The sequence below is a fragment of the Camelus dromedarius genome, chromosome 3, assembly GCF_036321535.1.
Source record: "Camelus dromedarius isolate mCamDro1 chromosome 3, mCamDro1.pat, whole genome shotgun sequence".
Classification (NCBI taxonomy): Eukaryota; Metazoa; Chordata; class Mammalia; order Artiodactyla; family Camelidae; genus Camelus; species Camelus dromedarius.
In genome coordinates this window covers 55,470,144-55,485,852 of record NC_087438.1, presented here as the reverse complement: position 1 = coordinate 55,485,852, position 15,709 = coordinate 55,470,144, and the positions used below count along the sequence as shown (strand labels likewise).

At 33.5% G+C, this 15,709-nt stretch overlaps 1 protein-coding gene across 5 annotated transcripts in view; it reads right to left on the bottom strand.

Moving 5' to 3' along the window:
- The window catches only part of XRCC4 (X-ray repair cross complementing 4), a 245,624-nt gene that overhangs the window by 124,373 nt on the left and 105,542 nt on the right, over positions 1-15,709 (bottom strand). The window contains exon 7 of one of the 5 annotated variants that reach the window (XM_064482154.1): positions 6,980-7,720. The exons of the other annotated variants lie outside the window; for them this stretch is intronic. Coding sequence (XP_064338224.1) covers positions 7,701-7,720 — 20 coding nt within the window. The 3' untranslated portion in view covers positions 6,980-7,700. Of the gene's footprint in view, positions 1-6,979; positions 7,721-15,709 lie in introns of those variants that run through there. 5 annotated transcript variants of the gene reach the window in all.

Genomic DNA, 15,709 nt, shown 5'->3' with positions numbered 1-15,709 from the left:
CCTACATGAAAGAGTAACATCGATAAGAATAATACTAGTCCACATGCTCTACAGAGTGCAAATGCTTTCATATCTATTATTGATAAATGGCTTCCAGAAACCCTGCCTGATGTAGAGGTAAGGGACACATATCCTTCTCCACAATAATAAAGGGAAGATTAGACATGAGCTCTCGGCTCACGGTTTAAATCTTTTCCAGTAAAATAGGCTATGCCTCTCCTTATGAACACTGTATTTTATTTTCATGATGCTGACATTCAAACAAGGAAGTAGCACTAGACTGCGGTACCACCTAAAACATGTGGATTGGTACAATTTATATATTTAAGCGAGCAGATAGAATGATACACAAGCAACTCTACGCAAAAAAAGGAATTCTTGTAAGAGGGTAACTTTTCTTTAGAATTACAAAAACCTGGTGATTCAAGAGATGTCAATTTTTCCTTCTAAGAGAGCTACACAGATTAATTCTTGAAGTATTTAATTTTTTGTTTTTAATTTTCTGTTCCTAAATAAGCATGAAGTGAAGCAACAGAAAGATGCTAATAAAGTGGCGGCATCTTCATCTCATGTTTTTAAAGTAACACACTTCTTATTCTGAGTTACCAAGTGACTGAGCAGCCAATCACACTCTTTATAATATCAGCTATGAAAAACTGGCTTTGAAATAAAGGCTTTCCAACTAACAGCATGACTATGGGAGGCTCTCCATTTAACTATCAGATTCTATTTTTTGTTTGTTTTGTTTATCTTTGGGTTTAAAAGAATGTAAAAGAAAAGTTGTCACTTAAAAAGTAATTAAATTTTTTAAAGAAATGATTCATTATTCCTGATCTCCTTTGTAATGGAAATTACAGCAAGTATATAATACTTTTCACACACCACGTTTTAAAGATACTATTCACATGAATCCTGACTCTAATGATAGCAAAGTCTAATTTTCTTTCATTTGGGAAAGCTATACCATACTATAGCAGAGAAAGCTACTGAGAAGACTTGATATGCAGTTGAAAAATCATGAAAAGAAACCTTCAGAATTTCAAAAAAAAAAAAAAGTCACATTAATTACTCTTTGAAACTCATCTTTTTTTATTAAGGAAAGTGGCAAGAGTTTTGTCAGGGAAACGAAATCTACTTAATATTTTTTAAAATCTCTCAAAAATTGATTCAATTAAAATTTTTATTTTAAAATAGAGTATCACCTAACTTCATAAATTTTGCAATTCCAAATCAAGTATACTATAAATACATCTATGAAACAGAATAACCAACAAAAGTAAACAAAGAAAAGATAGGTGAAGAAGAATATGAAAATGAATATATATGTGTGTTCATGTATGACTGCAACATTATGCTGTACACCAGAAATTGATATTGTAAACTGACTATACTTCAATTTAAAAAAAAAACCAAAAACAAGAAAAGATAAATGCACAGAGCCTCTATTTCAGTAAACATTATTTATTAAAGACTTAATTTAATATCAATGAAATTAATTCCAGTATAGAAAGGCAAATTTAAAAGTATATCAAATATTGTTATGCACTTTATTTAATTTTCAATAATCTCACATTCTGTTGAAAATAAATTAACTTTCTAATAATGAAAATGCTGAACTGTGGAAAATGGGGCATGCTGTATTTGAAAATGCATACTAATTACCATATTAAAGATGGAACAATTTAGAAGTAAAGAAACATATTTAATTTTTATTAACTCAGTGTTCTCCAAACTTTTTGGTCACAGAATTCATTTTTAGCAAAAGGTATTTTAATATTTGTCTGTTGGAATAGTTTTAATGGAGTGAAGATCATTTCTTAGAAGATATTTCTCTGGTTCAAATTTATCTTCCTGTTAGTACTCAATTTTAACTTTTTTTTTCCAAATGAAAATAAGAAATGCATTCAAAGCAAGGCATATAGCATTTTCTTCAAAATCCATCATTGGTCTTTTGAGTTAACAATAACAGAAGCATCCCTGACACCACTGTTAACACTAATGGCCCCAGCAGTTTTAATAACCCTGGAGTCACCAAGGTGATATACTGAAGAAAGAGTCCAGGCTGACCTGTATAATCTTAGTTAATGCATCTTGTAGTCATCACAGTATTTACCAGCATAATACCTGAGAATATCATGGTATATGCCAAAGCCTCATATCTCCAGTCCAGGATACACAATAATTGTTTTAAAAAAAATCCCAGTTATATTGCATCTTTCCCAGTTCCCTCCCAATACCATAAAACGCATCTCTGATGATAAACAGTGGAGCACTATGTCAAGAGACATGGAAAGAATGAACTATAGTGTTTAAATTCTGGAGTTGTTTCTATTGATTTTTATCACTTTTTGATGGGATTCAGTTAAGGTACTAATCTGCATTGGACAAATCCTTTGTAAATCAAGATGGTCCCTTTTTTTTTTTGCATGAAGGGAGCTAGAAATATTAGGTTGAAATATACAGAATTGCCAATATTTGGCTATTATTAACATGCATACATCCCATATTGCTACTATAGGGATGGTAAGGAGCATTTCTAATTACATCTTAATCAAAAAAAGTGATGGGAAGTGTTTAAGACAGAGAGGAAAGCAGAATATCACAAAAGGCCTTATGAAAGAGAATGTAGCCAAAACTGATGACATGAGTTTGTACTTAAAATTCAGCATCTAGGACACTTTACTTCAGCTCTGGACTTTGTTGTTGTTGTTTTCACTTAACTTTTTATCAAAGTATAGTCAGTTTACAATGTTGTGTTATTTCTCGTGTAAAACATAGTGATTCAGTTATACACACACACACACACACACATATATATATGTCTTCTCATATTATTTTTCATTATAGGCTATCAAGGTATTGATGAACTTTTTTTAATGAAGGAAGTTTACCACCAAAGTTTACATGCTACGAATAAAAAAAAAAACAACAAAGATCTTTCAAAACAATGTTTTTGAAAATAGTGAAACATAGATACCTATTGTGAATGGATGATCACTAACTATTGGCCAACTTCTAAACCCTAGGTGTAGACTCAATTTTTCAACAACTGAGCACTGGTAAATTTATTATAGCAATTCTTGAACATATTAATTCCTTCTCAAGTGTTGGCTGAGATTACAAATTAGTTTTGCCTCTTTAGAGCCTTTATGCAAGTCTTACTTCAGAAAGAAACTTTGGAGGCACAAAATTTCTTGGTTTTTCTTCTCAAGTAGTAAGAGCAAGATGCTCTTATAATCAAGATGACATATTTAAAAGTAGTATCACGATGAGAAATTCAATATGAAACCAACATTCAGTCTACCATATACATTCAAAATTATGAACAATAAACATACTTCATTATAAAAATTGTTATACATTATTTCAATGATCACAGAACTAAGACTAAATAAAGAACTTTTTAAAAAAATAGAGCAAAATGCACATTGTAAAATATAGATACCTAGTTTCTTTCCTAGGAAACTCCTTGACCAATTCACTTCACCAAGCATGAAGGATTTCTGATATTGGTATGGAAAATACAAGTTTTTCAGGAGATGACTCTTAGTTTTGCTTTTTTCCAAGTCTAGCCAAAAGCCATTCTACCTCCCCTTCTTTTCTGATTACAGAGACCCTTTTTGTTACTTTCCACAGGTAAGCCTAACAGATGAAGTCTTAACTGGTTAAGCCAATCACCGAAACTATACTATTCCTCCTACAAGCGACAGTTTCAGGAAAGGGTCTGTGGCAATTCTTTAAGAAGCCCTGAAAAAAAAATCTACAAAAACATATGATCAATATGATGCTGAAGCAATGGCAGCCATCTTATATTTTACCACATGAAAGAAAAAGCCTTCAGACAGCAAAGCAGAAAGATAAAGTGAACTTGAGTTCTCGATGACATTTGTAGAGATACTAAATTATGCAACCATGGAAATTCTTTATGTTCAAATTTGTTATGTGAGATAATAAACTCCTTATTGCTACCTATAATTGAATCGTTGTTACTTGTACCCAAAATCATCCCAACTGGAAAACAAGCTAATAACTATCTTTAGACAACAATTTTGAAAATGCGTGCCACAAAGCACAGTGTTAACCAGGGAAAACCATGTAGATAGTTTAAGACATCTATTTCCTAATTATGTGAACAGTTTACTACAGGTCCATTTAGTATATGACTTCAAAATGCATAACTACTAGTTTGGGCACTTCTATATATTTTGAAACATGTTATCATTGGAGTAAAAACAGTTTCAAAGTACATTACATACATTTTTCCATCAGTAAAACAGCAAGGGGCCGATACATAAATTGAATTCACTAATTAAATTATTTTTTAAAGTTAGTGCATTCCTTTTAGTTGTGAGACACTGAATGAACTAGATGCCAAGAGAGACCACCACCTTCAAGCAAATAACAACCTAACAGAGAGAAACATATCTTCACAGTAGATTAAAATGCATGCCTAATTGACTCATGATATAAAAAGGAAATAAAGAACAACTTAACAAATACTGGAAATTTTAATAAAGTAGAGCAGTTGAAAATATTTAGGCTGGAACACAGAAAGTTGAAAGGACTGAAATTATGGAAAAGGATATAAGAAATGTATGGAACATGGTGAAAACTCTAGCATAAGGGAAAGTCTAATATCCATGTAATTGGAAACTCTGAAAAGGAGAAGAGGAGGAACAGGACAGAGTCAATATTCAAAAACCTACCAGTCAATAATTTTCTCAAACTGGCATCTCAAAAGATGCTAAGCTACCAATTCAAGAAGCTGTATGATCTTAAGCAGGAAAAATACAAAAACCACACTTAGGTACATCAGAGAAAAGCTGCTACACACCAGAAACATAGGATAAAATCATCAACTATAAAAAACCCACTAACTTCAAAGGAGCATCACTATAACTAAGAGCTGATTCCTTTTTTTTTTTTTTTAACATTTTTTATTGATTTATAATAACTTCACAATGTTGTGTCAAATTCCAGTGCAGAGCCCAGTCTCCCAGTTATACATGAACACACACACATTCATTGCCACATTCCTTTCTCTGTGAGCTACCATAAGATCTTGTATATATTTCCCTGTGCTACACAGTATAATCTTGTTTATCTATTCTACACTTTGAAATCCCAGTCTATCCCTTCCCACTCCCCCCGCCTTGGCAACCACGTTTGTATTCTATGCCTATGGGTGTATTTCTGTTTTGTATTTATGCTTTGTTTGTTTTTAGATTCCACATATGAGTAATCTCATATGGTATTTTACTTTCTCTTTCTGGCTTACTTCACTTAGAATGGCATTCTCCAGGATCATCCATGTTGCTGCAAATGGCGTTATGTTGTCAGTTTTTATGGCTAAATAGTATTCCACTGTATAAATATACCACACCTTCTTTGTCCAGTCATCTCTTGATAGACATTTAGGCTGTTTCCATGTCTTGGCTATTGTAAATATTGCTGCTATGAACACTGGGGTGCAGGTGTCATGTTGAAGTAGGGTTCCTTCTGGATATATGCCCAGGAATGGGATTCCTGGGTCATATGGTAAGTCTATTTCTAGTCTTTTGAGGAATCTCCATACTGTTTCCACAGTGGTTGCACCAAACTACATTCCCACCAGCAATGTAGGAGGGTTCCCTTTTCTCCACAGCCTCTCCAGCATTTGTCATTTGTGGATTTTTGAATGATGGCTATTCTGATTAGTGTGAGGTGATACCTCATTGTAGTTTTTGATTTGCATTTCTCTGATAATTAGTGATATTGAGCATTTTTTCATGTGCCTATTGATCATTTGTATGTCTTCCTTGGAGAATTGCTTGTTTAGGTCTTCTGCCCATTTTTGGATTGGGTTGTTTGTTTTTTTCTTATTAAGTCATATCAGCTGCTTATATATGCTGGAGATCAAGCCTTTGTCAGTTTCATTTGCAAAAATTTTCTCCCATTCCGTAGGTTGTCTTTTGTTTTACTTATGGTTTACTTTGCTGTGCAGAAGTTTGTAAGTTTCATTGGGTCCCATTTGTTTATTCTTGCTTTTATTTCTATTGCTTGAGTAGACTGTTCTAGGAGAACATTTTTGAGATGTATGTCAGATAATGTTTTGCCTATATTTTCTTCTAGGAGGTTTACTGTATCTTGCCTTATGTTTAAGTCTTTGATCCACTTTGAGTTGAATTTTGTGTATGGTGTAAGGGAGTGTTCTAGCTTCATTGCTTTACATGGTGCTTCCAGTTTTCCCAACACCATTTGCTGAAGAGACTGTCTTTATTCCACTGTATATTCTTGCCTCCTTTGTCAGAGATGAGTTGACCAAAAGTTTGTGGGTTCATTTCTGGGCTCTCTATTCTGTTCCATTGGTCTATATGTCTGTTTTTGTACCAATACCATGCTGTCTTGATGACTGTAGCTCTATAGGATTGTCTGAAGTCTGGGAGAGTTATTCCTCCAGCATCTTTCTTTTTCTTCAGTAATGCTTTGGCAATTCTAGGTCTTTGATGATTCCATATAAATTTTATTATGACTTGTTCTAGTTCTGTGAAATATTTCCTGGGTAATTGGATAGGGAATGCATTAAATCTGTAGATTGCCTTGGGCAGTGTGACCATTTTAACAATACTGAGTCTTCCAATCCAAGAGCATGGGATATCTTTCCATTTTTTAAAGTCTTCTTTAATTTCCTTCATCAATGGTTTATAGTTTTCTGTGTATAATTCTTTCACCTCTTTGGTTAGATTTATTCCTAGGTATTTTATTACTTTGGGTGCTATTTTAAAGGGGATTGTTTCTTTATTTTCTTTTTCTGTTGATTCATCATTAGTGTAAAGAAATGCAACTGATTTTTGAACGTTAATCTTGTAACCTGCTACCCTGCTGAATTCTTCGATCAGCTTTAGTAGTTTTTGTGTGGACCTTTTTGGGTTTTCTATATATAGTAACATGTCGTCGGCATATAGTGACACTTTTACCTCTTCTTTTCCAATTTGGATCCCTTTTATTTCTCTCTCTTGCCTGATTGCTGTGGCTAGGACTTCCAAGACTATGTTGAATAGGAGTGGTGACAGTGGGCATCCTTGTCTTGTCCTATATTTTAGTGGGAAGCTTTTGAGTTTTTCACTGTTGAGCTCTATGCTGGCTGTAGGTTTGTCATATATAGCTTTTATTAGGTTGAGATACGTTCCCTCTATATCCACTATGGTGAGAGTTTTTATCATAAATGGGTGTTGAATTTTATCAAATGCTTTTTCTGTATCTATTGAGATGATCATGTGGTTTTTGTCCTTTCTCTTGTTGATGTGATGTATTACATTGATTGATCTGCTTATGCTGAACCATCCTTGTGTCCCTGGGATGATGTATAATCTTTTTTATGTGCTGTTGGATTCTATTTGCTAATATTTTGGTGAGGATTTTTGCATCTATGTTCATCAGTGATATTGGCCTACAATTCTCTTTTTTGGCAGTGTCTTTGCCTGGTTTTGGTATCAGGGTGATGGTGGCTTCATAGAAAGAGTTTGGGAGTATTCCCTCCTTTTCAAGCGTCTGGAAGAGTTTGAGAAGGACTGGTGTGAGTTCTTTGTACGTTTCGTAGAATTCCCCGGTGAAGCCATCCGGTCCTGGACTTTTATTTGTAGGGAGGTTTTTTTATTGCTAATTTGATTTCATTTCTAGTGATCGGTTTGTTCAAGTGGTCAGTTTCTTCTTGGTTCAGTCTAGGTGGACTGTATGATTCCTTAATAGGAGCAAAAGGAGCCAGTGGAATTGCACCATTAAAGTGCTGAAAGAAAACAACTATACTAGCAAAAAATCCTTTCAAACTTAAGGCTTTCCACTAAAACCAAATCCAGGAGAATTTGTCAAAAGCTCAAGTGCACTAAAAGAAATATTAAAGACAGTTCTCTAGGGTAAAGAAAAATAATCCTGAATGAAAACATTAAGTGCAAAAAGAAAAAAAGAACAAAGTAAAAGGTAAATATGTGGATAAACATAAATAAATATTAATTTTTCAAAGCTAAAATAATAATGCTTTATGAGGTCTAGAATATATGGCAAATTCAAATACATTTATAACAATGCAAAATGATGGTGGGGCTAAGTAGAATTAAAGTATCCTAAAGTCCTAGCATTATCTAGGAAGTATGAAAGTTAAAATTAACACTAGAATGTAATAGGTCACAGATATATGCTGCTAACTCTAGGGAAACCATAAAACAAATATACAAGAATGCATAATTAACAAGTTAATAAGGGGAGAAAGTTGAAATAATAATAAAAAAAATAAATAGCATCTTAGTAGATCTAAATCCTAATATATAAATAACTAAATGAACTATAAATAAACACTCCAATTAAAAGACAAAAATTATCAGAAGCATTACTAGACATAGAGATATTTCATAATGATAAGAAAAAGTCAATTCACCAGAAAGATATAACAATTCTAAATTTATATCTACCAAACAATATATAAATAGTATATAGTATAAGTCTATATTTAAAATTACAATTGAGTGTCTATGTGGATATTTGGTAGTAGTATTTAATATTTATTTAGTACCTCTTTACCTGAGCCTTTTACTCAAGGATTGACTATAAATCACCATTCTCCTGCCTTATCTGCTTTACTACCAAATCATTAGAGAACTTCCAACAGAGAAATGAACATTCGTATTCATCTTAATGGTGCATTAAAGTCACCAAGCTCTATCTTTTCTAGTAGGATGTATACCTACTCCATTAAGTAAGAAGAAAAGGAGGCCAAATATTCCATGCTTCCTTTTATAGGAGCTTTATTTTATAAAAATGAAAGCATCAAATAAACTTGAATTTAAAATATAAAATTATACTCACAGAATTCTAAGATTTTAACAAATTAGAGTGTTCTACTTACTGAACACAAAGAACTTTAGCACAGGAAGGGTTCTCAGAAATGAGCTCTGTGGTCAGATGCCTGGGCTCAGCTCCATGACTTATTAGCCTTGTTACCTTGGGCAAGTTCTCTAATCTTTTTGTGCCTCAGTTTTGTAGGTTGTAAAATGGTGATAATCATAGTATATACTTTGTAGGATTATTGTTAGATATAAATGAAACAATACCCCTAAGTAGAATAGACTCTGGCACCCATATATAAACACTTAAATAATTATGAGTCTGGTATAGTTGTCATGGTGGTGATGATGCTACTAGTAATAATGGTAGTGGAACCATAACAGAACAATAATAGTAATAATGGTAGACACAGAAGTCTTGGGAGTGGTGGTGGTAGTGGTGGTAGTAGCAGTAGTAATAATATCATAGTAGTAGAATTAGAAAAAGTATTGTGATAGTCTTCATTGTCAGTATAGTGATCAACTTCTAGGTGTCACACACTCAAATACTTCCAGAAATCATGCAAGTGCTATCAATGAATGAAGTAGGCTAGACCTAAGATAAAAGGAAGTGCAGAGGACTACAGAAAGCTAGGAAGCCTATGCCCCATTTAAATGCATTCAAATTTATTATTTGAAACAGTGATGTCACCAAGGAAAGGCAAAGTGTGTGACCTAGATCATGCCAAGGATCAACAGTTTACAACCTCTGATTTAGTCTGTTACACATTTAAGTTAAGAATCACTATGGTTGTTTGTATATAGCTAGCCATTGTGCTTGAAATAACCCCATTTTCTTTTTATTCTGTCATCTCCCCAATAATAGACCTTCCTCACTCCCCACAAAATCCTGAGTTTGTCAACGGGTATCTGTTTGCAGCGGCTTTATTTTTGCATTCTCAAGTTTTACAAGGCTTGAATTTGGCACTTAAGGTCTCATTTACAGTCTTTCTTTTGCTCACCCTACTTGTAACTGTTCTGTTTCACTGCATCATGCATTCAGACTCTGCTTAGCAAGCCTGCTGATATCCATCCTTCACACATCCCCAGGCCTTCTGAACTAAACTACAGCAAGTTATCATGTCAATGCTGGTGGGCTGGCAGCATTCCAGAATCTTATCACTTGTAACCTATTCTATCCTTTTGATCTTACATATGGCTTATAGGTGATATTGATGAAATGGCCAAAAGAACCAGATGAGCTGTTTGTGGTAGAGATCCCTGTCACAATCACAGAGAGACGAGAATCCTACATATTACATATGGACATTCTGCTGACTTAGAGATTGTTGATGCATTACACCCTTTTGTCTCAACAGGGTCATAGTCTGCAATTTTACAGGGCCAGTGAAAAAGTTTAGCTTCATTTTCCCAGGGCAAATTGATAAATGATTCAGACTTTCTTAAGTCTGTCTTACTACAATGAATCCAAAAAACAGCGCAATGCCTTTCGTGTTTCTTAGGCATAAATATTCAGTTACACCCCCCTAAAGATCTCATGACCTTACATTAAGAGCTTCATGAAGACTTGGTAGTAAAGTTTGGTTTTTCACAATAATCTAAATCTATTATAAACCACAGAAACAGCTTGACATGGAACTTCTCTGAAGGCTAAGATCATATAGATCTTAAGTGTATCAAATAGAGATATAATGTGAGTCACATACAGACTTTTACATTTCCTATTAGCCACATTTTAAAGGTAAAAAAGAAATAGATGAAGTTAATATTAATAATGTACTTAATTTAGTTAAATATATCCAAAATGTTATTTTAATAAATAATTAATATAAAAGCTTATTAGACATATTACATTCTTTTCTCATATTAAATGTTTGAAGTCCAATGTGTGGTTTATCCTTACAGCACATTTCAATTTGGACTACCCACATCTCCTGTAACTGGTGGCTACCTTACTGAACAGTGCAGATCTAGACAAAACCTCCAGCTCAAAGTATTAACAGATGGTGATTCAGTTTCTGTTTGAACACTGCTATTTTCTCTTTTTTTCATCTCATTTTCTCATTTGCTCTAAGCTTAAGTTTCTTTTGAACATATCTTATTCCATTTTTCCTGGTTTAAACACTGTTCTCCTAGGTCAATGGTTCTGAATTTTTTTTGGAACACAGCCCCCATTGAAAAGCTAACAAAAATTTGGGTCCTTGCTCCAAAAAATGTACATTTTTATTGTAATGGGTTGAATTCTATCCCCTCGTCAAAAGGCATTTTGGAATCTTAATCCCCAGTACTTAAGAATGTGACCTTATTTGAAGAGACAGTATTTAGAGGTAATAAAGTAATGACTCATCTCTGTGGGCCCTAATCCAAAATGATCATTTTCCTTATTAAAAGATGAAATTTGGGTAGAGATCCACATAGAGGGAAGATGATGTGAACAGACACAGGGAGAAGATGGTCATCAACAAGCCAAGGAGAGAGGCCTGGGACAGATTCTTTCCTCATGGAGCTCAGAAGGAATCAGCCCTGTTGACATCTTGATTTCAGACTTCCACCCTCCAGAACTACCTAGTTTGTGACACTTTGTTACAGCAGCCTTAGCAAACTAATAAATGCATAAATACATATAATTTACATATAATTCCAAAGGGCTCAAGGATACTCCCACTAAATGTTCTTTAAGAACCAGAGGTTAAGAATTCACTTCGAATTGAATAGACCAAATTTAAATAGCATTTATGTAGCGTTTCTGTCACCAATGATCATTAATTATATCAACCAACATTTGTCCTAAGTGCCTTCTCAGACTAGTCTCCTCACCAGAACGATGGTAAAAATGTTATTTTTAAACCAATCTCAGAATTCCTACAAGTCACTGAATGTTCTGAAGTTTCATATTATGCTCATGGGTTATTTTGAAGTTCTGTCCTTTGAGATTATATCCTTAGTTATATGATCCTCTGCCATATTTAGTACATGTCCTCTTAAAGCCGGGATATACAGAGACTGTCCTGGGAAAATATTTATTTTCTTTAGATACTTCCCCTTTTCTCATCTAATTAATATACAAGTCAAGACCATCTAAAGCAGGATTTCTCACTTGAGTTCCATAGAATAACAAGATCCATTTAAAAAGTTCCTAAGGTCTTATAATTTAGAGATCTGTTTCACAGTGCATTTTACCCTTCATCATTATGCTCATTAACATCCTAAAGACTCTGAGAAATGATGCAAGAAAGAAAAAAAAATTGTTTAAGTTAAATAAGTAACCACATTTTTTTTCTCATATATATATTATCCACTGAAACATCATGTAGATGACTACTTATGTCAAGCCATCATACTCTGTAAAATCCTAGCCATAGATGCTTGTAGAAAGACAATATAAACATATCCACAGAGCAGGCTAACCTCAGGTTATTAAGATAAACTGGCCCAGCCCACTTCATCACTGCTGCCAAGATCATTGCTTCTACCAACAACACTGCTGGATGATAATTAAGTGAGACCTCTTTGGTCATGGCTTAATAGTTGCCAGTCCTCATGGCCTCCAAGGTCCTGACAGAACTTTCATACCTACCAAGTTCAGGGAATGAAGGATGGAGGAACAGCAAAGAGGGCAGCCTTGGCAAGAACTCCACAGACTCCCTACTACTACCTGAATTTCAGCAATTTTTAAGCATAAACATTTCTCATATTGTTGGTTGCCTTTTGCTAATTTCCAAAGCACTGAAATGTATGTTTATTTTTTTGACAATTTTAGATTTATAATTACTTTTGGAGGAGAGAATTTGTCAACCTTCTTATTTATCTATAACCAGAGACATATATTCTTAACAAAATGTATTTTTATCTCTCCAAGAACTTATAAAGATGTAGAAATAGTTGACTAGGAGGTCATATCAAAGTTATACTTTAATAGTGGGGTATAGAGAAATTTTCATAGATTTGCTAATGACTTTTGATACATTTGAGAGTTCTCAGATGTATAAATACTAAGTCAAAATCTGAAGCAATTAATATTACAGAAGTGAGGCAAGTCAGACAGAGAAGACAAATAATGTATTATATGTGGAATCTAAAAATGCCCGAACTCATAAAAACAGAGTTGAAAAATGGTTATCAGAGGCTGGGAGTAGGGAAACTAGGGAAATGTTGTTTAAAGGTACAAACTTGCAACTGGTAGGTCAGTAAGTCCTAGAAATCTAATGTACAGTATAGCGCATATAGTCAATAATACTGTATTATAAACTTCAAAGTTGCTTAGAGACTAGATTTTAATTGTTCTCACCACAAAAAAGAAATGTCAAATACGTGATGTGATAAGAGGTGTTAGCTGACACTTCAATGATAATCACGTTGCAATACATAATATACCAAATCAACACATTGTACACTTTACACAACATTATAACATAAATTATATCTAAATTTTTAAAAATATACAGAGGGATGACCTCAATAGAAATACATATATTCTGGAATTTTCTCCAGAAACTTTACAGCATAAAGTGTTGTTTGTTTAATCTGATGACACTAACTCAATGGAAAATTTACGTATAAGTAGGATCTCTCTTCCTTTTAGGAGAAAAAAAGTTCTCATTATTTTATTGCATCAGTGGCAATTTCCTTACTGTTAGCAAATTCCCAAAGGTTTTTATAGTGTCTCAAAAAGAAACGTGCAAATGTAGGGATCCGATTGTTACAGAAGTCAAATACTTTCTCGTTCTTTTCTCCTGTGTTACCAACAGTAATGCACTTGATCTTTCTAGGCCTCTGTTTCCTCATCTGAAAAATGATGGGCTTGCATTAGAAGATCTAGAACTACATTAGTTAGATCTCGATTTCTCAAAAATATGATGTCATTCCTCAGCAATGCAGCTTACGTGTAAGAGCCCATGATTGCTAGGAAATACACTCAAACTGCTTCTCCGGTTTTGTGATAGGTTCTACTAAATCAAGCTTTTTATTTAGAATTTATAAATAAATGTGTCTATGATAAACAAGCTGGATAAGATTAAGGGCATAATCTGTGATTCCAAAGCTGAATTTCTGAGTAATCGCTTTGGCAGTACATGTTATCCCCTCTGTGAGTAGACATTCACTGTTCAAAGCAACGAGCTCTTTGAGACTTGGAAATTTTGGATTCTGTTCTATTTTTAAAAGCTACTATGTCAGTATTCATCAACTGCTTGACATAGCCATTCATTTATTTTCAAAAAGGCTATTCTATAGTCACACTTCCTTTCAGGAAGCCCACCAACTAAACAGAAGCCTGAATTACTGATAGCAGTTATACAGGGACCTTCCTGTTGGTTAAGAAGCAGGACTAATTAAACTAATGTGCTAAATCTCGGGCTAATAATTATGCAGAAAAGTGGTAAGAAAGCTTATTTTACTTGTTTTTACTGGTTGTGCACCTTTAATATGAAGCCAAAAAGGGTAAAACATTCTAGAATAAGTGTATTTCTTATTTGTACTTTTGGTAAGGCTGATTTAAGTGTTCTCTAATAAGAAATTTGTCAATTTCTAATAGAAGTCATTATAATGTAAAAATGTTGATTATTTAAGATAATTTTAAAATAATATAAAAATTAATTGACTAGACATTAAAATAATTCCTCTTGTAGTGGCTAATTAGGAGCCAATTAACCCTATGTTTTCAATATGCTTCACATAAAGATCTTATTTCTATAAAATAAATCCAACTTTTCTACTTAATATTCATATACATTTTCAATTATATTAAGACTAAAAAATGTTTTATAATAATGGCTAAAATTCTTAGAATATGCATATACATTTAAAATTATTTTCACATATAATTTCTACTTTTACTACAGTATTAAAATGGTTTTGAAACAATATAGAAAACTGCATAACCTTAAGTTATTTTTTTAGGTTAAATCATATTGTTGGGGCAAATGAAAGGCCACTTGGATGCACTGCTGGCTATTTTGTCACGAAGATGCTACATCAATAAGCTTACATCTTTGTGTATTGTGGTGAGGCCCTACTATTCAGTAGACCTACTTCAACTTGAAGTTTCTCCACAGCCAAGGATAGTTTAGATGTTATCCTAAACTTCAACTAAAGAAACAGATGGTTTCCTGTAGAGAAGGTTGTTTAATAGCATCTATAGTAACTCAACAGGCTTCCACTGAATTAAAAAACAAAAAACTCTGAAGGTAGGAGCAGTCCAGACTAACCAAGAGATCCTTAAAGTCACAAGGAGCTAATACCGATTAGATGAGAGTGAAAGCAACCCATCCTCTTTTGTAATCCAGGAATTGAGCTATCAATAGGGAACACAGCAACTACCTTATCTATCATAATCCTAATCTGAAACAAAGTGAAACATCTATGAACCCTGGGGTTTTCCTGTATAGTCATGGTTTAGGAAAGAGAGTCTATAAAATCATTGTTTTCTACCTAGACATTCCAGAAGTTCAGACAGAGAGAAAGCAAATCTTAATACAGAAAAATATAAAATTTAGTTGTTCATGTTCAAGTTTCAGCACACTTTAGACATGTCCTTCTAGCTAATAAACTGTTAATGAACACTTTAAAGGTTTTTCTTAAATCTTTAAATATGGTGGAGTACATGTGAGTATGATGTATGTGTGAGAATGATGTCATTTATTAGATTGGACCACTTGTCATTAGTTATTGCCTCAATGATCCTAATGATGTGGTAAATTTTAAAACTTTGGAGGAAAAAAGTAATAAAATAGATAGATTTTTCATAAAAAATGTTACCTATCAGTTTTTCACAAACTATAATATTCCTACCCTACTTCTGGGTATATGCATAAAAATAAACAGATCTTTTCCCTGAAAGAATATTGTGGATCACTAAACAATTGTGGTTTCACTAACCCTCTTTATCAAGTAGG